General features: G+C 44.3%; 1 protein-coding gene across 3 annotated transcripts in view; it reads right to left on the bottom strand.

Moving 5' to 3' along the window:
- The window catches only part of WDR27 (WD repeat domain 27), a 201,909-nt gene that overhangs the window by 170,525 nt on the left and 6,990 nt on the right, over positions 1-24,394 (bottom strand). For all 3 annotated transcript variants that reach the window (XR_008444265.1, XM_054021497.1, XM_054021498.1), the window contains exons 2-6: positions 24,035-24,236; positions 23,525-23,666; positions 12,881-13,005; positions 6,970-7,083; positions 4,380-4,431 (exon numbers count right to left, since the gene is read on the bottom strand). Coding sequence is in view for 2 of the 3 variants with exons in the window: in XM_054021497.1 (XP_053877472.1) it covers positions 4,380-4,431; positions 6,970-7,083; positions 12,881-13,005; positions 23,525-23,666; positions 24,035-24,229 (628 nt within the window). In the remaining variant the exon portion in view is untranslated. The remainder of the gene's footprint in view (positions 1-4,379; positions 4,432-6,969; positions 7,084-12,880; positions 13,006-23,524; positions 23,667-24,034; positions 24,237-24,394) is intronic.

Below are 24,394 nucleotides of genomic sequence, written 5' to 3'. Positions count from 1 at the left end.
GACATTTTGGTGAGAAACGGAAACCAGGGCTGTCTGGGCCATGATGGGGCAATTAGGATCACTTTGGCTCCATCTGTTCGTATTTTTATCAGGACCCTGTTCAGAACCGGTATCGGGGGAAACACATACAGTAAGTTTTGGTGCCATGGGATCATGAATGCGTCTCCCAGGGAATGTTTGCCTAGCCCTGCTCTGGAGCAAAAATTGGGACATTTCTTGTTTTTTGCAGTTGCAAAGAGGTCTATTACTGGGTAGCCCCAAATGCGGAATATGTCGTGAATGATGTGCCCGTTTAATTCCCATTCGTGATCCCATGGGAAACGTCTGCTTAGTTCATCCGCTGTGGTATTCATCACTCCAGGAAGGTAGGCCGCTGATACCTGGATGTTGTTCGCAATGCACCAGTTCCAGAGTTTCATAGCCTCTGTGCACAGGGACTGGGATCGAGCTCCCCCCTGCTTGTTCACGTAGAACATGCATGCAATATTGTCTGTCATTATGCGTACATGTTGGTTCTTGATCAGTGGTAGGAATTGACGGCACGCATTGCGAATGGCTCGAAGTTCTAGGACATTTATATGGAGAGAGGTCTCGGTTGAAGACCAAAGCCCCTGGGCTGTGTGGTGAGACATGTGTGCACCCCATCCTGTCAGAGATGCATCGGTCGTCAGTATGAGGGATGGAGCCTGCTGAAGAAAGGGGACTCCAGAGCAGAGGTTGGAGTGAATTGTCCACCACTGTAGAGAATCTTTGACTCGGGCAGGTATGGAGAGAGTCTTGTTTAGAGGGTGCACATTTGGTCTGTACACCGTGGCCAACCACGCTTGGAAGCACCTCATATATAGACGTGCATTTTGAACGACGGAGGTGCACGAGGCCATGTGACCTAGTATTTGTAGGCAGTCCCGGACAGTCACCTGGGGACTGTTGCGAATCCTTGTGGCTAGTTGACTTATAGAATTAAAGCGAGCTGGTGGGAGAGATGCCAACCCCGTCCGGGAGTTGAGGTATGCCCCTATGAACTCCAGATGTTGGGTGGGGTATAATGTGGATTTGTTTTTGTTTACTTGCAGGCCTAAAGATAGGAAACAATCGATGGTAAGCCGTATGGATCGGAGAGCTTCGTCGAACGTTGAAGCTTTGAGGAGGCAATCGTCTAGGTAAGGAAATATTACGACCCCTTGTTTTCTGAGGTAGGCTGTAACTACGGCTAGGATCTTGGAAAAAACACGGGGGGCCGTGGACAGTCCAAAAGGGAGAACCCTGTATTGGAAATGTGTGGAGCCGAGAGTAAAGCGTAGGAATTGTCTGTGGGATGGGTGTATAGTCACATGAAAATAGGCATCCTGTAGGTCGAGGGCTGAAAACCAGTCGCCCTGCTCCAGCGCTGGGATTATAGTGGTGAGAGTGACCATCTTGAACTTTTGCTTTTTGACAAATTTGTTGAGCCGCCTGAGGTCGAGGATTGGTCGCCATCCCCCATTTTTCTTCTCTGTTAAGAAATAATGGGAGTAAAAACCCTTCCCTCTGTGTCGTTCTGGCACAGTTTCTACTGCTCCCAGTTGAAGGAGATGCTGCACTTCTTGGAAGAGTAGTTGCTCGTGAGATGGGTCCCTGAACAGGGACGGGGAGGGTGAGGAAGGGGATGGCGTATCCAATTGTAACTACCTCTATGACCCATTTGTCGGATGTAATTTTCTGCCATTGATGAGAGAATGGTCGTAGGCGGTGTCCAAAGATAGGTGTGCCGGCTGAAGTGGGAACGCTGTTTTCTAAACCCTCGACCAATGCTTCAAATCTGCCTATTAGTTGGAGGGGATTGCAGCGCCCCTGTAGAATTAGGACGATGACGCTGGAATCTTGGTCTTTGGCATCGTTGTTGCTGTTGTTGTTCCTGTGGTCTATAGGAGTGTTGTGAAAATGTGGGGTAGCGTGGTCGGTGATAAGGTTGATATCTATATTGTTGTATTCTGGTCGCAAGTGGCTGGAGGCCTAGGGACCGGAGGGTTGCTCTTGCGTCCTTCATCGAATGCAGCATGTCGTTTGTGGTGGAGGCAAAAAGTTTTTCCCCATCGAAGGGAAGATCTTCAATGGTGCTCTGGACCTCTCGAGGGAAGAAGGAGGAAGAGAGCCATGAACCTCGTCGCATGACCACTGCTGTGGCGGTCGACCTTGCTGCAGTGTTAGCTACATCGAGGGCCGCTTTGAGAGCGGTGCGTGATATGGTTTGTCCCTCGGAAACCAGAGCTGTGAATTGTTGTTTCTTCTGTTCTGGGATGTGATCAATAAAATCCATGAATTTATTATAGTTTTTGTGGTCATATTTTGCAAGAACTGCGGTATAATTAGCTATGCGAAATTGTAGCGTCGACGATGCATATACTTTACGGCCGAAGAGGTCCAGGCGTTTACTGTCCTTGTTGGCTGGGGTGGAGCGGGCGTGCTGTTGTTTGGCCCTCTGGTTTGCTGCGTCCACTACCAATGAGTTTGGCGCTGGATGGGTAAAAAGGAATTCAGAGCCCTTTGAAGGAATGGAGTACTTCCTGTCCGCTTGTTTACAGGTAGGTAGGCTAGTGGCTGGATTCTGCCAGATGGATTTAGCGGGTTCTAAAAGGGCTATGTTGATTGGTAATGCCACTCTAGAGGAAGAAGAGGGCTGCAAAATGTCTGTTAGTTCATGCCGTTGTTCAGTGACTTCCTCTAAGTTAATTTTCAAGTCACCTGCAGCTCTTTTAAAGAGGTCTTGGAATTTGGCATAGTCATCCGACAGGGTTGGAGGAAGGGGAAGTAAGGCTTCCTCGAGCGTTACGTCGGACTCTGCTGGAATAGGAGCAGGACTCAGTTGCTCCTGGGAGTGTGACGGTGCTGCCTGGTATCTTATGTCACTGGCAGATCTGTCACGAGGCAGTGCTAAACCGGTGTTGCGCCTGGTCGAAGTGCCGTAGCGCATGTGTTCTCGGGGGTACGATGCCCCTGGTGCCCAACATTGCCAAGGTGGTGGGTAGGGCATAGGTGTTGCCATCCAAGGGTTCACTCCCCATGGGGCAGGATACTGAGGACAGGCTGAGGTAGTTTTTTTATAACCCCTGTTGATCTGGGTCTGGGAGTCTTGAGAAGGAGAAAAAACTGCCTGTGGATCAGTTTCCTCCTCACTGAAGGAAGGTTGTTCTGATTCTGAATCCAGCATTGGAGAAAAACAGGCATTTATCAGGGGAGACTGCAGAATAGGCGAGACCAATAGATCTGCTGTCTGAGTGAATTGAAAAGGTGAGGCTCCTGCATGAGGTGAAAGCTGCGGAGGAGGAAGTTGCCCTGAGGGAACATTCCTCTGAGCAGGGGTTTTTCCTTTGATCTCCCTGTCAGCCTGTGCTGCGATTGCCGGTGCCGTGGTAGGTGCCGGGGGAACAACATCAGCCCGCACAGGGTCAGGCAAGGCTGGAAATGTCGGCACCGTGTTCGTCTCGGTGCCGAACGGTGCCATAAACAAGGCAGGCAACTGAAAGCCTGAACTGGCAACTGAAGCCTCGGCACCGGAGCTTCGCCCCGCCGCCGCAGCCTGAGGCGGCTTTCCTGCGGAGCCTGAGGAGCCCGGCTCTTCAAAAGTGCTGAGGCGAGGAAACACAGGCAGGAAACTGTTGACCTGCCTGAGGCACTTTTGTGCCTCACCAACTTCTTTGCTGGAGAGGGCTGCCCCTTTTTTGTAGCTTTCTTCAGTTTTTTTGAAGCAGGGGGGCTGTGGCGGACAGTAGAGCTGGAGTCGGCTCCTGGGTCTGAAACTGACCCGATAGACTTCTGCAGGAGGAGCAGTTTCAGTTTAAGCTCCCTGTCCTTTCGTGCCCTGGAACTGAGTTTGGTACAGTGGGCACATTTTTGGGGAATGTGTGTTTCCCCCAGGCATTTTATACAATGAGAGTGGCCATCAGAGAGCGGAATAGCATCCTTACACGTAGAGCAGCGCTTAAAGCCTGTGGAGCCAGGCATGGTAGAAGCGGCTGCGGCTGAGAGAAATTTTTTTTTTTTTTTAAACAGATAAAAGAACTAATGAGCTACACTAACAAGAACTGATAAACTAACTACTAGAACAGGTAATAGTAACAAAGTGAGGGATTTCCTAACGAGCCTGCTGAGCTCCGTCTCAGGCCGGGGACGGTAGAGAAGGAACTGAGGAGATTGGCCACGCATGTGCACTATTATCCTGGACTCACTGCGGGGGGCAGCCTCTGCGCATGTGTGGCCAGTACGAGTACTGCTACGAAAAGTCTCCGAGTGAAGGCGCAGGGACGCACCAACACCTAGAGTGGAGCACCCACAGGGACATCTCTCGAAGAAGAAAGGTGCTTTCCTTTCAAAGGCAGGCATACAAAGAAAGAAAACCATACCTGTTAACACTGCTGATTGGTATATTAGCAATCCAGTACAATAGTCCCAAACCTTTGGAAAAAACGTACATTAAAATGTAAATATTTAGATAATTATGAAAAATAAAATTATAAGAAAATTATATCTGAAGTAAAAAGTAAAACATTGCAAACTGATATAAACTATAAATCTACATCAAGTGATGAATCTAGAGAAATACAGACATTAAAAAAGGCAATGACTAGACAGGGTTCTGTTCAACATACTCCTTATGAGATGAATTTGTTCACTACACAGTTTAAGCCTGGTAAAACATGTGTATAGACAAATTTAACTAAATCATTTTAGAAACTAATTAAATTAGTGCTATCCTCTTGTGAGGACATATTTAAATGGGTTTAAGAATGCTTTATATCATTTAACTTATGTCAGATCCTCATCACCTTAAGCTAAATCAACATAGACATTCAAAATGATTTCGGAGTGGCCACACAAGGAACTTGCACCAGTTTAACCAGTTTCTAAAACAATTTAGTTAAAATCAGTACAACTTTTTGGTGCTGACAAAGCCTAAGCTAGCCATGCACAAATGCAAGTCACAAGCTTCCTTAAGAAATGACATAGCACGTTATGGTTAAAATTTTACTACAAAATGCAATTTTCAAAGTTTCCTAACTCAGCTAAATCTAAAAACAATTTTCACTAGACCATTCAGGGCATGTCTACACTGCAAAATTAAGTCGACTTAGTTAAGTCAAGTCAACACACAGCCACTACAGAAACTAAGTTGGTTGTGCATGTCTATGCTACGGTCCTTGTGTCGGTGGAGCACATCATAACTAGCAGTGCTTTCACTGATGCAGAGAGCTACCTTGGGTAGCTATCCCACTGTTCTTCTACAGCCCATATTTCGTGCCTGTTTTCAAAAGCCTATCAAACCCACGCGTTCACCATCTCTACAGAAGCATGAATCCCATACAGTTCTTCACTACTGCAAACGCCACGCGCCTGATTCCAGTATTTCCAGAGCCGCTAGAGGAGTCACCATGCAGAATATGACAATTCCTTTCAAATAGCCCTGCTGGAAACCATGGAAAGAAACAATTCCTGGTTGCTGTTGACAGTCATGGAGCAGCTGAACACAGTGGAGCGTCAGTTCTTATCCCAAGAAACAAGCACTGACTGGTAGGATCGCATCGTTATGGCGAACACTGGCTGCAGAACTTTGGGATGCACAAAGCCACTTTCCTGGAAAAGTGCAAGGAACTCGCCCCAGCCTTCTGGCGCAGTGACACTAAAATGAGAGCTCCACTGACAGCAGAGAAGCAATAATAAGTCAAAACAACAAAAATTTTCACTGAACAAAAAGTTTCAAAAGAATTTTATTCAGAAATGTCCAAATGAAATGAAACGAAACATTTTGACATTCCTGCATTGAAACATTTTATTTCAGTGTGTTTAACTGACTTGGAACATTATGTTGACATTAAACTGCATCTTCCTCAGGTAACACAGTACCTCGTGGGACTTGTCTCATGCTCCAATTTTTCCCTATGGGTTGGACTCCCCAGCCAGACTACATTTCCCTATCATGTAACTTGATCAAAGGGCAGACCACAGTGTATCACGGAAGATGTAGTCTGGGCAAGGAACCTGCCCATAGGAGAGAATGGGGGTATGAAGCATCCAAACTAAAACTCCCATGAGGCACTGCAGCAGCATAGGAAGATGCAGTTTAATTTCACATTGGTCAACATCAAACTTTTCGGTTCAGTTAAACAAACTGAAATATTTCAATTAGGGTCAAACTGACCTGATGCAAAATATTTAATTTAGATTTTGCTGATGGAAAATTCTGATTTTGTGGAAACTGCATTTTTTCCTTCAAAAAATCATTTTGATGGAAATTCCCAACCAGTTCAACGAAGGAGCAGGGAATCAATGGGTATTTGTTTTATATCATCTTGATTAAAGATCAATGTTGATAAACGCTAAGTAATGCACATCAGAAAACATAATTCCAACTACACATACAAAATGACGGGTCTAAATTAGCTGTTTCCATTCAAGAAGGAGATCTTGGAGTCACTGTGGATAGTTCTCTGAAAACATCTGCTCAATTTGCCGTGGCAGTCAAAAAAGCTAACAGAATGTTAGGAACCATTAGGGAAAGTATCAATAATCAGACAGAAAATATAATGCCACACTATCAATACTTTGTGCATTTCAGGTTGTCCCATATCAAAAAAGATATATTAGAATTGGAAAAAGTATAGAGAAGGGAAATAAAGTTCCTGGAGGATAGGTCCATCCATGGATATTAGCCAAGATGGTCAGGTACTCAGTCCCATGCTCTAGACATCCCTAAACCTCTGACTGCCAGAAGTTGGGACTAGACCACAGTGGAAGGATCTCTAAATACATTGCCATGTTCTATTCATTCCTTCTGAAGCATCTAACACCAGCCACTGTTAGAAGACCGTATACTGGGCTAGATGGTCCACTGATCTGACCCAGTATGGCCATTCTTATATTAAATATTTAAAGGGGGAAATGCCCATTTTACTCCAATAGACTAAATGTGTTAAAAGTAGAGTATAATTTCCTTACCTTAAAGCTTCTGTCTTCAGAGACTGATATAAGCATATTTCTCTCCCAGGTGCAAAACTCCGCTGCAGTCACTGGAGCCAGATGGCCTTCCAACTCAGTTAATATAGCCTCATTCTGTGATTAGTTGAACAAGAAAGAAAAGTAGATCAAACTTAAAAATAAAAGTTTCATTTGTTCTGACTTAAGTAATTAAAACATACCACTACAAAAAGAATGTCAAACTGGGGCACATTTTACTATTTAACTTACACCTGTTTTCTTACTCCCAAATGTATTGTATCCCTGGCAAAAATCAGTCTATTGTATTCCCTTCTCCAATCATAACATATAAAAATGCTTTCACGTTCATCTATAAATTTCTCTGTTATCCTCAATGGATTTACACACCCTTATTATTTGTGCTAATGTTTTCCCCAGTAATGAGAATAAATCAACATGCCTGTATTTTTTTTCCTTCCTCCCGTTCCCCCTCCCAACTTCTTAAAGGCTGATACCACGCTATATTTTTCTTGGCACTAATTCTGCTCTCAAAATCATGTAATAATTGTTTACCATTTATTTCCAGTGTTAATCTAGGTCACAACAAAAAGTTATAGAGGCACTGCAACTCCATTAAGTTTTACTGAGTTCTATTTTGCACTTAAATAGGGGATTCAACCTCGGTTTTGTATGAAAAATTCAGTGTATCCTCTCCAAACTTACCACACTTACTCTTAGAGTACAAAATATTTTTTTCTGAGAGTTTACAAATAAATCTATTAAAACTATTTAAAAATGGGTCCTTTAAGACATGTAGCATCTGAGTCAGTCTTTTCTCTATCAAAAAAATATCTTAACAATTAAATAAAACAGATACAAACGTTCCATGTAGTTAAAATTAATTGAAATTGTGTGCATATTTGAAGTCAGGTTGTAATTAAACAAAATTATTTATGATTGGTGTACCTAACTGCTATGATTGAATAAGCTACACAGACTCAGGTCAATAGCTCAAGTAACTCTAAAAGAGGCCACTGTGACATAAAAAGTACCTCAACCAATCACCATCTCCTGTACAGCTAATTTGCATGTAACGATTATATTGGTTGTAGTATGAGGAAGACTGGGTATGTGTCAACAGTTCTTACTGCTAGGTTACATGGAATCTTTAAAGAGCAGTGATAGTTGGGCAGCATGCTAGCTTGATCATAAGTGTTTGAAAGGTTCCCATGGCACCATTGCCTCAACTCCGCTGTGCATTAAGGCAACACATCTGAGAGAACTGCAACAAGGCACCAGTCTCACTAATACAGCAAGCCATTAAGTCAACTGCAAATTAAGGGAAAGATTTACTAGTATGCTTTGGCTGCTTTGTGCTTCTCTGGTGACTAGCTGATCCACTCTAGTTACTTTGTGGTAATGGTGTATCCGCCCTTGAAAATTCAAATTTAAAAAAATAATTTAAGACTGATGCTATATCCTCAGATCCTTAGAGATACTGCGTGGGAGCATTCATCTTTGGGTTTTTTGTTTAGTGTGTGTGTATAAAACTTTTAGTAATTAAAAAAATAAGGAAATTCCCAGATAAAAAGCTGTGTATTAAAAAGAAGTTATGATTGAGAATAAATATCAGTAACTGTGGAGTAAAAAACGTTATAGGGATGTTGTAATTATCTCAAAACTAAGCATTATAAGCCAAGTTAACCTGTGCTCGACTGTCAGGACTGATTGGACTGTAGTGAAGGAACCACGGGTAAATATATACGTTTATTTCCATTACAGTGATGGTACCCCCAACTTAGCAGGACACAGCTACTGACTCTGCATTAATTTACTCCTACCAGAAGAGGTAGTGTTACAACAAAGAGGTAGAATTGTTATCTGCTTTTATTCTCCTGTAGAATCAGGCCAGGGCAGGAAGGGGACATGCAGAGTAGTTTGTTGATGTACACAGCAATGTCCCTTGAATCCTCCTGAGAGAGTCTGATGAAACTTTCATGGAAGTACTCTGCAATCCTCTCCTGAAGGTTTCTAGGGATGGCAGCCTTATTTCTTCCTCCACAGTATGAAACTTTCTCATGCCAGTCTGCGATAACTTAGGCAGGCACCACTGCAGTAAACGGGCTAGTGGCATACAGGCCAGGTGTCTTTAGAATTGACGCCAACCCCACATCAATGGAGAATCCAAGACGACAATGGACACCTAGCAACCAGCAACTCAAAAGGAGATGGATTTCCACATCTCTCAGCAGTGAAATTGAGCAACAGCCCCAAACTTGAGAACAAAGGACTGGGGAGGTGGGAGGATAAGGGCTGACTGCTGGAAGGAGGGGGGCTCTCACCTGGGATCTGACCAAAGAGGTCAGACTGAGAAACAGACAGAGTTTGAACAATTGGGTTCACAACAGCATGGCTGGGTTCAGGAGTAACCAGAATGGACTTGGGCTATGCTTTAACCTTCAGTTCTCTGTGCTAACCTAGAGGGCTTCCTATGCCGTGTTCCAGTTAACTAATAAACCCTACTGTTTTGGCAACACTGTTTGAATGTCACTACGAATGCTTCAGGAGGTGCATTAATCCCTGAAGAGTGTGCAAGTCTCCAATAGGAGCCTATAACAGCTGGATTTGCTGAACAGAACTCATGGTGTGAAGCAGGAGTGCTGGAGTCCTAGAGGTGAGGCTGTATGGTCTATCCTGGAGGAAGAATGAGACCTCTTGGGAGTCTGGCAAACAGAAAGAGTTCCTCCTACAGACTGTTTCAAAGCTGGGGGTATAGCACCAATCCTGTGGATCCATGAAAGGGACACCAGCAGCAGCTGTCCTCTTTGTCCCCTTGTTATTCTCAGAAGTGAGATATCGACTAAAATCACCACCACATGTGGAAAACAGTATTCAGTGCCATTGCCCTATACAAACAGTTTCAGATAATTAAGCAAATCCTTACTCACTTCCCTTGCCCCTGGTGGGCCATGCTAACCATGGATGGTACTGTAAGTGTTGTCCTTCAGAGTGTTTGTGCACGACAAGTGTCAATAATCATGTCTTCTTTAAAACTTTAGGGGAGCAAGGGAAGGGCGTTCTGAATCTTAACTTTCACTTTCTGTTGTGACTACACTGACAAAGATACTTTAGCAGTTGCGTCATTGCACCCTTGAGGGGATCCCTCTCCGCACCTGCAGCATGTCTTCCCCAGATAAGAAGGAGAAAGAAGAGGACTCAGGACAACATGTTCAGACAGATCCTGCAAGCCACTGCTGCACCAGATCATGAACAGAAGGCCTGGAGGATGAATATTGCAGACTGTATGGAGAAGGAAATAGACAGGAGAAAGGCCCAGGAGTCCCTGCAGGAAAAAGGAGGAGATGCACCAAGACATAATGGGGCTTTGCCAGCAGCAAACACAGATGCTGCAGACTCTTGTGGACCCACAGGTTCAACAAGCACAGGCTCATCTACCTTTGCAGTCCATGCAGAATTCCATTACAGTACTTCCACCACCCTCAACATTCCATATGGCATTAGGGGCCACATCCCTACCCCTACCACTCCACTCTGGGGGACAGTAAGGACAACCACAGCTTTGCATACACTGACCTGTGAGAGTCACAATTGGCTGTATGTGTAGCCAAAATGGACATGGATGTTCTTTTCCCCTTAATAAATTAATGGACCAGAACTTAAATTTTTTAATGTATTTGCTTTAAAATTGCACAGGTTTTTTTTTTTTTTTTTTTTGGAGGTTGTTTTGTTACTCAATAAAATTCTGTTTGGAAAATAATTTATCTTCATTAGTTCATAACATATGCTGCCAAGTGATACTGAAAACACTCACTTAGTTGTTATTGTACAGAGTGACAATTCACAGGAACAGGGATAAACAGTGTCATAATCAAATCATAAATGTACAGCAAGCACTACAAAATCAATAGGTGCATTGACAGTGTTATAGTCATAGATGTGTACCAAGCACCACACAATTCCTAACAGACCCCAAAACTGCAGAGCCAGGTAGAACACAGTCCACCACAACACACTACTGTGGCTCTCTGTCAAAGTGCTCTTTAAAGGAGACTCTGAATTTTATGGCTCCCTGTTGAGCTTTTCTAATAGCCCTTGTATCTGGTTGTTCAAGCTCAGTAGACAGCTACTCCACCTTTGCACACTTACTGAGGCTCCTTCCTCTGCATCCACCCCAGTGGCAATTTTTTCTCCTTTGCCTCACAGATATTATGCAGGACACAACAGGCAGCTATAATCACTGGGATTATTTTTCTCACTGACATCCAGTCTTGTGAGGAAACAATGTCATTGTCTTTTCAATCTACCAAAAGCACATTCAATTTTCATTCTGCCCACCTGCTGGGCTGGTAGTTGAATCTTTCCTTGATGCCGTTGAGGTGGCCAGTGTACAGATTCATGAGCCAGGGGAACAAAGGTTAGGCTGGGCCCCCAGGATCACTATTGGCATTTCAACATCACCAACGTTAATCCATCAGTCGGGGAAGAAAGTCCCTGCTTGTAACTAACAGTTCTGTGCTCTTAAAGAGGCAAGCATCATACACCTTCCCTGACCAGCCAACGTTGATGTTGGTGAAACATCCTCAGTGATCCACCAACACTTGCATAACCATAGAAAAGTAGCTCTTTCTGTTGATGCACTCTGGGGCAAGGTGGCCTGCTGCTAAAATAGGGATGCGTATGATGTCTATCACAGTTCAGGAACTCCATTGCTGAAAATCCATCCATTACATCCTGCATATTGCCAAGAGTCACAGTCCTGCACAGCAGGAGGCGATTAATGGTCCCACATACTTGCATGTCAACAGCCTGCACAATGGATTTTCCAACCCCAAAATGATTTCCCACTGACTGGTAGCGATCAAGCATTGCAAGCTTCCACAGTAAGATCGTCACTCGTATCTTCACTGTCAGTGCTGCTCTTATTCTGATGTCTCTGTACTGGAGACCTGGAGTGAGTGCGACACAGATCCAGGAATGTGGCCTTGGTCAGCCAAAAAGTTCTGAAGTCACTGCTCATCATCCCAAGCCTGCATTACAATGTGATCCCACCAGTCAATACTCGTTTCTCGGGCCCAGAAGCAGCGCTCCACTGTCTGCAGCTGCTCCATGAATGAATGCCACCCAACAACCTTGAATTTTCACCATTTCCCACAGCAGTCTGTCCTCCATGAAATCGTCCTGTTCCCGCTGATTTGTTTCTTCTTGCCACTCTGCAAATAATAGAGGATTGTGTGTCCAGTGCTTGCTATGCTCATGACAATAGTACAGAGCTGTGCAGATTCCATGCTTCTGTGAGAGATGGACAACAGCGAGGAGGGCCTGAAGGTTCATGGGATATTTTTAAAAGGCACAAAAATTATGGGATATATGGGTGACATTATGGGATGGAGAAAGTTGCATGCTGGGAAGTTGACCCTTTGCTCCCAGTCATCCATACACGACTTGTTTCTGCTCCACCGAGCATTGCCAAAACTTCCCAAAAGACATTGCACTGGGTAGTGACAAGTTGCACACTGGGATACCTACCCACAATGCACAACACTGTGCATCAACAAAAGCATGCCTGGTGAGCACATGCATCTTTTAAGTGCAACCTTAATTCTGAATTTCCTCAGTTTATAATGCTTAATTTGGGAATAGTTACAACATCCCTGTAATGTTTTCTACCTTTAAGTTACTGACACATATTCTGAACCTTAACATCATTTTAACATTGTCTTTTGTCTAGGATATATACTAATATCAAGCATTAGACCATGCCAATTGTCATCTACGAGCAGATGAACATTTTTGCTCAATAAGTATTAGGTTTTCTGAAAAACATGTTGCTTTTAATTAGTATGGTTTAATTTGAAAGTGAACATGTTTCTAGAATCTTTAACATCTATTTTCAAGAGAAAAGAAAACTCACCTTTGCATTTAACATATATATCCGATTTCCAGCACATACTGCCACAGCCTGGTCATCTGGACTAAATCGTACATAAAGCACCATTCCCAAAAGAGTTCCTATAACAATTCCTCGAGGCATTAACCCTATAGTAATTTTAAGAGATTAGTATTGTGTCATAAAAACAAAAATTCAAACACTTCAATATAGTATTAAATTTAAAGCATAACTATAAATTTAGTAACTGAATGGCTACTACAGGTCAATAGCCACTCAAAAGTTATGTGTTGAGCTTTTCATTTAAAACAGGACTTTATTCCCTTTATTTCACTCTTTCATCTCCAAATTTATAATTAACATTCAGGAGACAACTTCTAGGGAAGCTTCTGAATAAATTGTTTGCTCAATTTTATACTAAAAACATTTAAGTCATCCAGTTTTCAAATGTAGCCCAAAATAGCTTGCCATTTTTTGTCTTTTTATAACAGAATATTGGGGGATGGGGGTGGAATTAACTTGTGTATCTATAGCAGGAAGGTCTCATGACCAGCTTACCTAGTGGTCAGATCATCGCTTTACAGTTTCTGCTGCTCTAGTTGTCTGAGAGGGCACCAGCTGTAGCCTCAATCACCCCCTTGTGCTGCCATTACTCCCCCAGAGCTTGGTTACTACAAGGGAGCCAGGTGGAAGGTGGCCCACGGTAGGGGAACCCAGGCCCACCCACTCCACCAGATCCCATGGCCCTAGGGTATATCAAAGTGCCCAGCTCCAGTTACTGAGCGACACCAAATGATGTTTCCCCTTGGGTCACTTCCTACCAGTCTGAACCTCCTCAGCTTGGGGCGTGATTACTGGTTTAGCAAAGACTCTCCTCAGTCTGTCTGGGTTCGGTCAATTTTTCTTCAGGCTTTCAACTCCCCAAGGAGAGGAGGGGGCACCCAAGTCCCTTTTGCTAGCACAGCCTTCACAAAGCTGTTGCCACTCCCTTCACAGCTCTCAGCATCAGCCTCGCTTCCTGGTTCCATATGCAGCTCACTCCCCACTTTCTCCTGGGCTACCAGTGCTCTTTTAAACTTTTCCTCCACTGGGAATACACCTTGCACCTGTTGAAGGGCAGGGACACCATAGCCCTTGAACACCTTCTGCACCCCAATCCCCTGCCCGGAGTCCCCTCCCACACCCAAACTCCCTCCTGGAGCCCACATCCCACATACCCCCAACTCCCTGCCCCAGCCTGGAGCCCGCTCGTGTATTCCAAACCCCTCATCCCCAGCCTCAGCCCGGAGCCCACACCCCTGGCTGGAGTCCTTACCCCCACACCGGCCCCCTACCCTAGCCCTGAGCCCCCTCCCTCACCCAAACTCCCTCCCGAAGCCCACACCAGGGCCACCTGGGGGGAGGGGGGCAAGTGGAGTAATTTGCCCTGGGCCCCGCAGGGGCCCCCATCCCCGCCTCCCCCCATCCCCCGGCACCTCAGTGTGCTGCGTCAGGAGTGGCCCTGAACAGCGCTGCAGCGGCGTGGCCTGAGCTCCTCCCACTGAGTCAGAGCTGCGTGGTAAGGGGGCGGGGCTGCGAGCTGTCCAGGGGGGAGGGCAGCCAGGGCCGCCCAGAGGATTCAAGGGGTCTTGGGTCTTCAGCGGCAGGGGGCCCCCGCCACCAAATTGCTGCCAAAGACCCGGCACTTTGGCGGCGGGTCCCGGGGTGGAAGGACCCCCCCCCCCGGCGCGGGTCTTCAGGGCACTTCTGCAGCGGGTCCCAGAGCCCCACTTGCCCCCCCCCCGAGGCGGCCCTGAGGGCAGCTCCTGGACACAGGCATGCTGAGGCTCCGAGAGAGGGGAGAGGCGGCGGTAACCCAAGAGCGGCCCTGGACAACGCTGGGGGGGGGGTGGTCAGGGGACGGGGAACGGGGGTTTGGATCGTGGGCGTTCCTGGAGTCTGTCAGGACTCGGCGGGGAAGTGGATAGGGGTCGGGGCAGTCAGGGGACAGGGGAGGTTGGTGGGGGGTGAGGTCCCAGGAGAGTGATGGGGGGGGCAGTGAGGGGACAAGGAGCAGGATGGGTCAGAGATTCTGAGGGGGGCAGTCGGGGGGTAGGAAGCGGGTGGGGGTCGGATGGGGGCAGGGCCAGGCTGTTTGGGGAGGCACAGCCTTCCCTACCCTAAAGCTCATTCAGCAGTTTGAGGCTTGCAGACAGCTATTTAACACAATGAGCCAAGCTGTTATCTTTTCCCTTAGGGCTATCATCCCTTTCACTTCTCAAATGCCAAATTATAGTCTACGTTTAATTTCAGTGCCATAGGGAGATTCATGTCAGAGGAGGGTAGTTTCATTTAAAATTAACCACTTTAGATTAACAGTGATAGAGCCAAGAGAGCCGTGGGGGAGGGATCACATGAGAAGAGCAATATCATACACCAACTACCTCCTTCCCAACCCTACCAAGGGAGACCCCCCTCCCCTGCATTTCCCAAGGCTCCAGAGGGGTTAATTCAGTGGTTCTCAAACTTTTGTACTGGTGACTCCTTTCACATAGCAAACCTCTGAGTTAGACCCCCCCCCCTTATAAATTAAAAACACTTTTCTATATATATTTAACACTATTATAAATGCTGGAGGCAAAGCAGGGTTTGAGGTGGAGGCTGACAGCTCGCGACCCCCAGTAATAACCTCGTGACCCCCTGAGGGGTCCCAACACCCAGTTTGAGAACCCCTGGGTTAATTTAATTTTAGCACCCTGTGTCCATTCACATGCATGTGCTATTTTGAGCATTTCAGTTTTCACAACATAGGCTCATCCCAGATTCTGAAACAAGCTCAAATGCTCAGTTCATGGAGTATGTTCATAAGCTATACTAAAGACAAACCCACAGTAACTATCTCCAGTTTGTGAGGGAACCCATGGAGCCAGTCTCTAGGAAACAGATAAATTCATGGAGGTTAAGTCCATTAATGGCTATTAGCCAGGATGGCTAAGGAATGGTGTCCCTGGCCTCTGTTTGTCAGAGGGAGGAGATGGATGGCAGGAGAGAGATCACTTGATCATTACCTGTTAGGTTCACTCCCTCTGGGGTACTTGGCATTGGCCACTGTCGGTAGACAGGATACTGGGCTGGATGGACCTTTGGTCTGACCCAGTATGGCCATTCTTATGTTCTAACCTAAATGAACCCAAGGTTATGGAGACAGATATGAGTCAAGGAAGCCAGCAGAGTATCAGAAACCTGGAAAAATCTCTGACTGGATGGGATCAGGCGTTTGGTTACAAGCTGAGGTGGTTCAAAAGTTTTGGATTTTTTTTAAGCAGAATTTTTTGATTGTTTCTTTAAACAATCAAACACAGCAAGCAGCAAATATTTGGCCACGCACTTCTGAAACCCCAAACCATATTCAGGTTTTGGCAGACTAATTTCAGCTTTTCAATTAAAAAAACACAACAAATTTTGAAGGAAAGCAGACATTGTCCATGATTTTTTCTGCTTTTTAAAAACCCCTAGTTTTCGATCCAAAAAAAAAAAAAAAAAAAGTTTTGATGGAAAATATTTGTCCAACCCCTTTAATGAGCTTTAATGCCTTTTAGCACTAGTTGAGGCTGAGAACCAGTGATACCTTGTAAAGGTGACTTGAAAAGAAGCTCTCTCAAAACTGGGTTTGTGCCGAGATGCAGAAAGGAGGAGGTCTGGGGTGCAGGTCCTGGGCTGGGGATTAGGGTGCAGGCGGGCTGCAGGGTGCAGGCTCTGGGATAGAGTTTGGGTGTTGGGTGCAGGTTCCGGGCTGAGGCAGGGGGTGGGTGTGCAGGAGGGGGTGAGGGGTGCAGGCTCTTGGATGGAGTTTGGGGGTGGGAGGCGGTGCAAAGGGAGGGGGTGCAGGCTTTGGGAGGGAGTTTGAGGGCAGGAGGGGGTGTGTGGGAAGGGGGAGGGAGTTTGGGGATAGGAGGGGATGCAGGGGTGAGGTCTGAGGATGAGGGGTTCATGATGCAGGAGGGGGCTCAGGGATGGAACAGAGGATTAGGGTGTGGGTGGGATGAGGGCTGGGGCTGAGGGTTTTGGGGCATTGGGGAGGCTCAGAGCTAGGGTGGAAGGGCAGGGTAAGGGCAGCCTGTCTTCCCATTAGTGGATGGGCGACGCTAGGACCCGGGGGCAGCAGACAACAGTTGCTGCTGGCTCTGGCAGCACAAGCAGGCGGACCTGATGATCTTCATCCGAGAATATTAAAGGAACTGGCACGAGAAATTGCAAATCCGTTAGCGATAATTTTTAATGAATCGGTAAACTCGGGGGTGGTACCGTTTGACTGGAGAATAGCTAATGTGGTTCCTATTTTCAAGAAGAGGGGGAAAAAGTGACCCAGGTAACTACAGGCCTGTTAGTTTAACATCTGTAATATGCAAGGTCTTGGAAAAAAATTTGAAGGAGAAAGTAGTTAAGGACCTTGAGGTCAATGGCAATTGGGACAAATTACAACATGGTTTTACAAAAGGTAGATCGTGCCAAACCAACCTGATCTCCTTCTTTGAGAAAGTAACAGATTTTTTAGATAAAGGAAATGTGGTGGATCTAATATACCTCAATTTCAGCAAAGCGTTTGATACGGTACCGCATGAGGAATTATTGGTTAAATTGGAAAAGATGGGGATCGATATGAAAATCCAGAGGTGGATAAAGAACTGTTAAAGGGGAGACTGGAGCGGGTCGTACTGAAAGGTGAACTGTCAGGTTGGAGGGAGGTTACCAGTGGAGTTCCTCAAGGTTCGGTTTTGGGTCCGATTTTATTTAATCTATTTATTACTGACCTCGGAACCGAATGTAGGAGTGGGCTGATAAAGTTTGCGGATGACACAAAGTTGGGAGGTATTGCCAATTCGGAGAAGGATCGGGATATCCTGCAGGGAGATTTGGATGACCTTGTAAACTGAAGTAATAGTAATAGGATGAAATTTAATAGTGAGAAGTGTAAGGTTATGCATTTAGGGATGACTAACAAGAATTTTAGTTATAAGCTGGGGACGCATCAGTTGGAAGTAACGGAAGAGGAGAAGGACCTCGGAGTCCTGGTTGACTTTGACATAAACGCCTAGTGTAGACCAGGCCTTAGTGTCCTGTTCAGTCAGTCAATTTCTCTTAGGGCTTTCAACTCCCAAAGAGACAGTGAGGAACACAAGTCCCTGCTGCTAGCACAGCCTTCACAACGCTGTTGCCATTACCTGCACAGCTCTCAGTATCAGCCTTGCTTGGTGCTAGTGCCAATGCTGGCTCCAGCCTCACCTCCCCTTCTCTCGGGCTACCAGTGTCCTTTTAAACTGTGCCTCCACTGGGAGCATGCCTTGCACATGTTGAGAGGTGGGATTTCCCTAATCCAGTATTGCTCTACTCCCTACCCTGGTTAAGGTTATTTATTCTGATTTCTTCTATACCAAGAAATTTTCCCCCCACTCAGTCCACTGCTGCTGCTAGGAGCTGAGAAATGGTGGGGAAGAAAGGGGGGGGGGGAGGTTACCAACAAAGTAAAGTACTAATAAGTAGAGGTCCATTACTGAGACAGTTTTTGTATGATGAACTTGCCATGGTTAATTTTGGGGCGGGGGGAGAGATTTGTCAGACTAAGAATCCCATTGTCTACCCTTATGCAGTTGGTGGGTATCTGGTAAGAGAAAACAAGCAAGAACTAAAGTGCAGGGGACAATTTGGGAGAAAAACAAGAAATAACAGGATCTGCTGAGGGGTGGGGGGAGACCAGCAGGTGTAGAGGAAATAGGAAATCTGGGCAATAGGGAACCCTGCTCCCAAGCCCTTTATGGATACAGGATCCCTGGCTCCACACACTGCTACACACCAGTTTCCCAGTTCTACAGCCTTTCCCATACTTCACACAACCCAATGTCCCTCCTTCGTGTCAATGCTCCAAGTCTCTGCCCCTCTCCTGTTCCCTAGTGAGCTTGATCACAAAGCAAATGATTATGAATATGTTTTACATTTATAAAATAAATCTTCACAATATAAATGTTTACAAATGCAACAGGGAGTAGAGATCAAGAGAGACTAACAAGCAAAGTAGGAAAGGATATATATATTCTCATGCTTCAGGACATAAAGCCAACCCTTAACTACTGGAGGATTAAAAGGAAACTTTCTCTAGTGGCTTTGTGATGTGGCAATCTGTCCCTTAAAGGTAGTAACATTTAGTGGACTGCCCCCCCCCCACCAAGTGACCCTTTAAGAGTTTGAAATGTCTAGTATAAGGACCTAAAGGGAATGTGGATAGCGAGGAAGTGGTATGGGGAAATAAGTGATGCTTGGGAGAAAATCCCATCACTGTATCTTCAAGGGTTTGGGGCCAGGAGCCCTGTAGGGAGGGTGGGGTAAGGCTCCTCTCACATCTGACCAATCAGGAATGAGCTGGACAATGGGGATTAGCATGTATGCTGCTTATTCCCATCTAACTGGGCAGTAACCAGCAGGGGAAGGGTGTGAAATCCTCTGGACTAAGTAGGGTCATCTGAGGAAGAAGCTGGGTATGGCTCTACAGCATGTTAAAGGACACCCTGCTCCAGGAGGAAAATGAGAGACTCCGCTCTACTCTGCTCTGGTTAGGCCTCAGCTGGAGTATTGTGTCCAGTTCTGGGCACCGCATTTTAAAAAAGATGTGGAGAAATTGGAAAGGGTCCAAAGAAGAGCAACAAGAATGATTAAAGGTCTTGAGAACATGACCTATGAAGGAAGGCTGAAAGAACTGGGTTTGTTTAGTTTGGAAAAGAGAAGACTGAGAGGGGACATGATAGCAGTTTTCAGGTATCTAAAAGGGTGTCATAAGGAGGAGGGAGAGAACTTGTTCACCTTAGCCTCTAAGGATAGAACCAGAAACAATGGGTTTAAACTGCAGCAAGGGAGGTCTAGGTTGGACATTAGGAAAAAGTTCCTAACTGTCAGGGTGGTTAAACACTGGAACAAATTGCCTAGGGAGGTTGTGGAATCTCCGTCTCTGGAGATATTTAAGAGTAGGTTAGATAAATGTCTATCAGGGATGGTCTAGACAGTATTTGGTCCTGCCATGCGGGCAGGGGACTGGACTCGATGACCTCTCGAGGTCCCTTCCAGTCCTATAATCTATGAATCTATGAAGGAAGGAGGTAATAACAGCCTGAATTACCCAGCTCCAGGAAGAGGGCTGGGATTCTTGACTTAAGAGACAGTGACTAATGAAAAGTACACACAGTTCCAGGAGGAGAGCCAGGACATCCAGCTCAAGGAAGGAGGCAATAACTTCCTGGGTTGCCCAGGCTCCAGGGAAGCAGTCCATAAGAGGAACAGCAAACTGTAGGTTGAACCCAGGAAGGGTGAAAGACTTTGTTTATAGCAACATGGGTCTATCATTGAAGGGATTATTTATTTTGGGACTTTGAGTACCCCAGAAGGGCAATGAACTTTTAAGTGATCTAGCCAGAGGGCTAAGCCATTGAAGGCCCAGAGGCGGCCACTAGGAGGTAGTAACCAAGGGGAAGGCCCAGCAACCCCACACCCAACCCCAAAAGTCTGTTTGCTGGTGAGTCACTTCTGGACAAGTGGGGCATGCTGTGAGGTAAGACCCACAATAGGCAGGTTCTCTCATAACTTCCTATTGCAGGGTTCCTTGTATCTTCCTCTGAAGTTGATGGTACAGTACTGGATACTGTTAGAGACAGGATACTGGAATAGATTCCAAGGCCAGAAAGGACCACTGATCATCTAGAATGACCTTCTCTATAACAGACCATAAAAATTCCCCAAAATAATTCCTAGATCATAACTTTTAGAAAAACATCCCATCTTGATTTAAAAAGATGGATAATTGGTAAATTATTCCAATGGTTAATTACTCTCACTGTTAAAAATGCATGCCTTATGTCCAGTCTGAATTTGTCTAGCTTCAACTTCTAGTCATTGGATGGTGTTATTCCTCTCTGTTAGATTGAAGAGCCCATTATTAAAGATTTGTTTCCCCATGTAGGTATTTATAAGACTAATCAAGTCACTCTTTAACCTTCTCTTTGTTCAGATAAATAGATTCAGCTCTTTGAGTCGGACTCTATAAAGCATGTTTTCCAATCCTTTGCTCATTCTTTGGCTCTTCTCTGAACCCTCTCCAAATTAACACCATCCTTTTTAATTGCAGGCACCAAAACTGGATACAGTCTTCCAGCAGCAGTTGTACCATTGCCAAACACAGAAATAAAATAACCTCTTCTACTCCTACTCAAGATTCCCCTGTTTATGCATCCCAGCATTGCATTAGCTCTTTTGGCCATATCATCTTACTGGGGCTCATGTTCAGCTGATTATCCATCATGACCCCCAAATGTTTTTCACAGTCACTGCTTCCTAGGACAGAATGCTCCATCCTGAAAGTATAGCCTAGATTTTTTGTTTTTAGATATATACATTTAGCCATATTCAAAACACATATTGTTTGCTTGAGCCCAGTTTATCAAACAACCCCAATCCCTCTGAATCAGTGACCGGTTCTCTTCATTATTTCCCACTCCTTCAATTTTATGTGATTATGTTTTCTTCCAGGTCATTGATAAAAATATTAAAAAGTACAGAACTGATCCCTGTGGGACTCCACTGGAAACACCTGCTATGACAATTCCCCATTTACGATTACACTGTGAGACCAATCAGTTAGCTAAGTTTTAATCCATTTAATGTATGCCATGTTCGTTTTATATCATTTTAGCTTTTAATCAAACTGTTGAGGGGTACTAAATCATATACCTTACAGAAACTTAAGTTACGTTACGTCAACCCTATTATCTTTAACAACCAGACCTGTAGTCTCTAAAAAAGGATATCAAGTTAGTTTGACAGCTGCTGTTTTCCATTAATGCAAATCAATACGTGTTTATTATATTATCCTCCTTTAATTCTTTATTAATCAAGTCCTGTATCAGTTGCTCTATTATCTTGCCTGGGGTCAATATCAGGCAGACAGGCCTATAATTACCCATTTTTTAAAATTGGCACATTAGTTTTCTTTTAGTCTTCTGGAACTTCCTCAGTGTTCCAAGACTTAATAGAAATCAATGTTAATGGCCCAAGTTCTTTTAAAACTCTTGGATGCAAGTTATCTGGACTTTCTGCTATAAAAAAAAAAAAAGTCTAAACTTTAATAGCTGTTATTTAACATCTTCTAGAGATACTAGTGGAATGAAAAGAGTTTTAGCATCACCATATGATGAGACTATGACATCTACTTTTTCCTCCCCAAATACAGAACAGAATATTTATTGAACACGTCTGCTTTTTCTGCATTATTATTAATAATTCTGCCATTTCTATCTAGTAATGAATCAATACCATTGTCAGGATTATTTTTCCTAAATACATTTTTAAAACTCCTTTTTATGGTCCTTAATTTTGCTGGCTATAGAGGTCTCCTTGTGTTCTTTTGTTTCCCTTAGCAATTTGCTACAATTCCTAACTTCAGATTTATATACTGTGCTATCAACTTTCCCTTTCTTTCAGTTATTACTTTTTATTTCATATAGTTGCATTCACTTACTCTCTGTATCAGATTGATATTTTTAACCATTATGGCCTTTTTCCTTGATTGTAGGATTGTGGCATTTGGGGCAGCCAGTAAGGGGTTCTTAAATGACTCAATTATCATTCACACACACACCTACACACCTACCTGGTCTGGACTTTATTTTGCATGCACATTATAAATGTGATCAAGTCATGATCACTTGTACCTAAGCTACCAATATTTTTTTATTTCTATGATCAGTTCCTCTTTATCTGTTAGGAGGAGGTCTAATAAAGAATTCCCCCATGTTGGTTGCAACACTTTTTGAGTTAGAACAATTGTCATCTATAATGTTTAGAACATCCAAGGATGTTTAGTACTGGCAGCATGAGACCTCCAGCATACGTCACTCAAATTGACGTTCCCCCATGATCACACAACTTTCTCCCCCCATTACACATTACAGATAAGTGCATAAGGAGGCAATTATCCTGTTCCCTATTGTGATTTGGTGATCCGTAGCAAACACCAACTAATAGTCCATCTTGTGCTTTATCTGTTAGGACACTGATCCATAAGCATTCAAGATAATTTTCTTCCAAGTTACAAGTAATTCATATAGGTAATGCCATTTTTGACAGAGTGCCATCCTCCCTCCCATTTGCCAACTTGGTCCTTCCTAAATAGGTTCTAACCATTTTTGTTAAACATGCCATGAGCATGAATCATCCCATTAGGTTTCAGTAACACCAACTAGATTGAAATTATGCTCATAAATGAGCAATTCCAATTCCTCTTGTTCGTTACACAGGCTCCCAGCATTGGTTTGGATTCAGTTCAGACTATAGGCAATTCAAGAATTTATTCTCTTCATGTCCTTTGGTTCCTTGATTAATTTTGTTCTCAACATCTCAGTGTTATGCTGAGTACTCGTATCTTCCCTCTTTCTACCCTTTCCTTTAGCTATTAATTTAACGTCCTCCTGAGTATTCTAGCGAACTTCTCCCTCAGGAGAAAGTCTGCTGATCTGATCCATGGTAATTCCTATGAGACTAATCAAAGAATAAGGTACTACGCATCATGATGAAGGGTGGCAGAGTCTAGCCTTAAGAAGTCAAATTTACCACTTGCTACTCAAAAGTAACTTTTCTATAAAAACGCCTTACCTTGAAGTGCTTTCTTTGAGCACTCATCCAGGTTCCATACTATCACATAGTCACAAGAAGCAGAGCAGACAAGAAGTGGATTGATTTTACTTCCAAACGCCAGTGCCGTGATTGAATGGTGGTGTCCTACCAAGTGCAATGGCTGGCAAATATAACATTTTTTTATGTCCATAGATCATTTCCAATGATGAAGACGACATAGCAAATAAGAGGGAAAAAATATAGCTAACACTTATCTGAATAACTAGCAATGCTCAATTATTCATCCAAACTGAATTTTCTTTAATGATTAAAATCCATTCACTGAACTGCATTATGGCTTACTGCCTGCTTGCCAAAATAACAAATAATTGTCCACATTCCAGATATAAAATGTGGAGTCTAGTAAGGACAATAGCCTACACTGCAAAAAATGATGTACCAAAACCAACGTTTTTCTGTTTTCCATCCATTTAAGTGCTCTTTAGAATATTACACTGAAAATCTAAACACACAAGTTTTGGTTTTTACCTGATGATGAGCAGAGCTATCGCCAGTATTCCAGATACATAGCTCATTTCCATTCAAAGGAAAAGCACAGTAATGTAGATTACAAGCAAGTTGAACATGAGACTCTGGCACTTTGGATCTAAACACTTGTTTCTCAAGAACTATGTCATGGCTACATCCTTCTTCAGTAAAACAAAGGTCCACTGGGCTTTCCATAATACATCTGAAATAAACATCACATTAGAATATCACTAAGTTCTCATTAAGATTTTTTTGTTTTTTCCATTTTGCCATCTTCCAAATCATCCAGTATAGAATACTCCCAGAGACAGATTATTGGACATTGTGCCTAGTTCTGAAAGTGCCAAATACCCTGAACAA

The sequence above is a fragment of the Malaclemys terrapin genome, chromosome 3 (assembly GCF_027887155.1).
Source record: "Malaclemys terrapin pileata isolate rMalTer1 chromosome 3, rMalTer1.hap1, whole genome shotgun sequence".
In the NCBI taxonomy this organism is placed as follows: domain Eukaryota; kingdom Metazoa; phylum Chordata; order Testudines; family Emydidae; genus Malaclemys; species Malaclemys terrapin.
The sequence above is the reverse complement of the archived record's forward strand: the minus strand, read 5'-3'. Positions and strand labels throughout refer to the sequence as shown.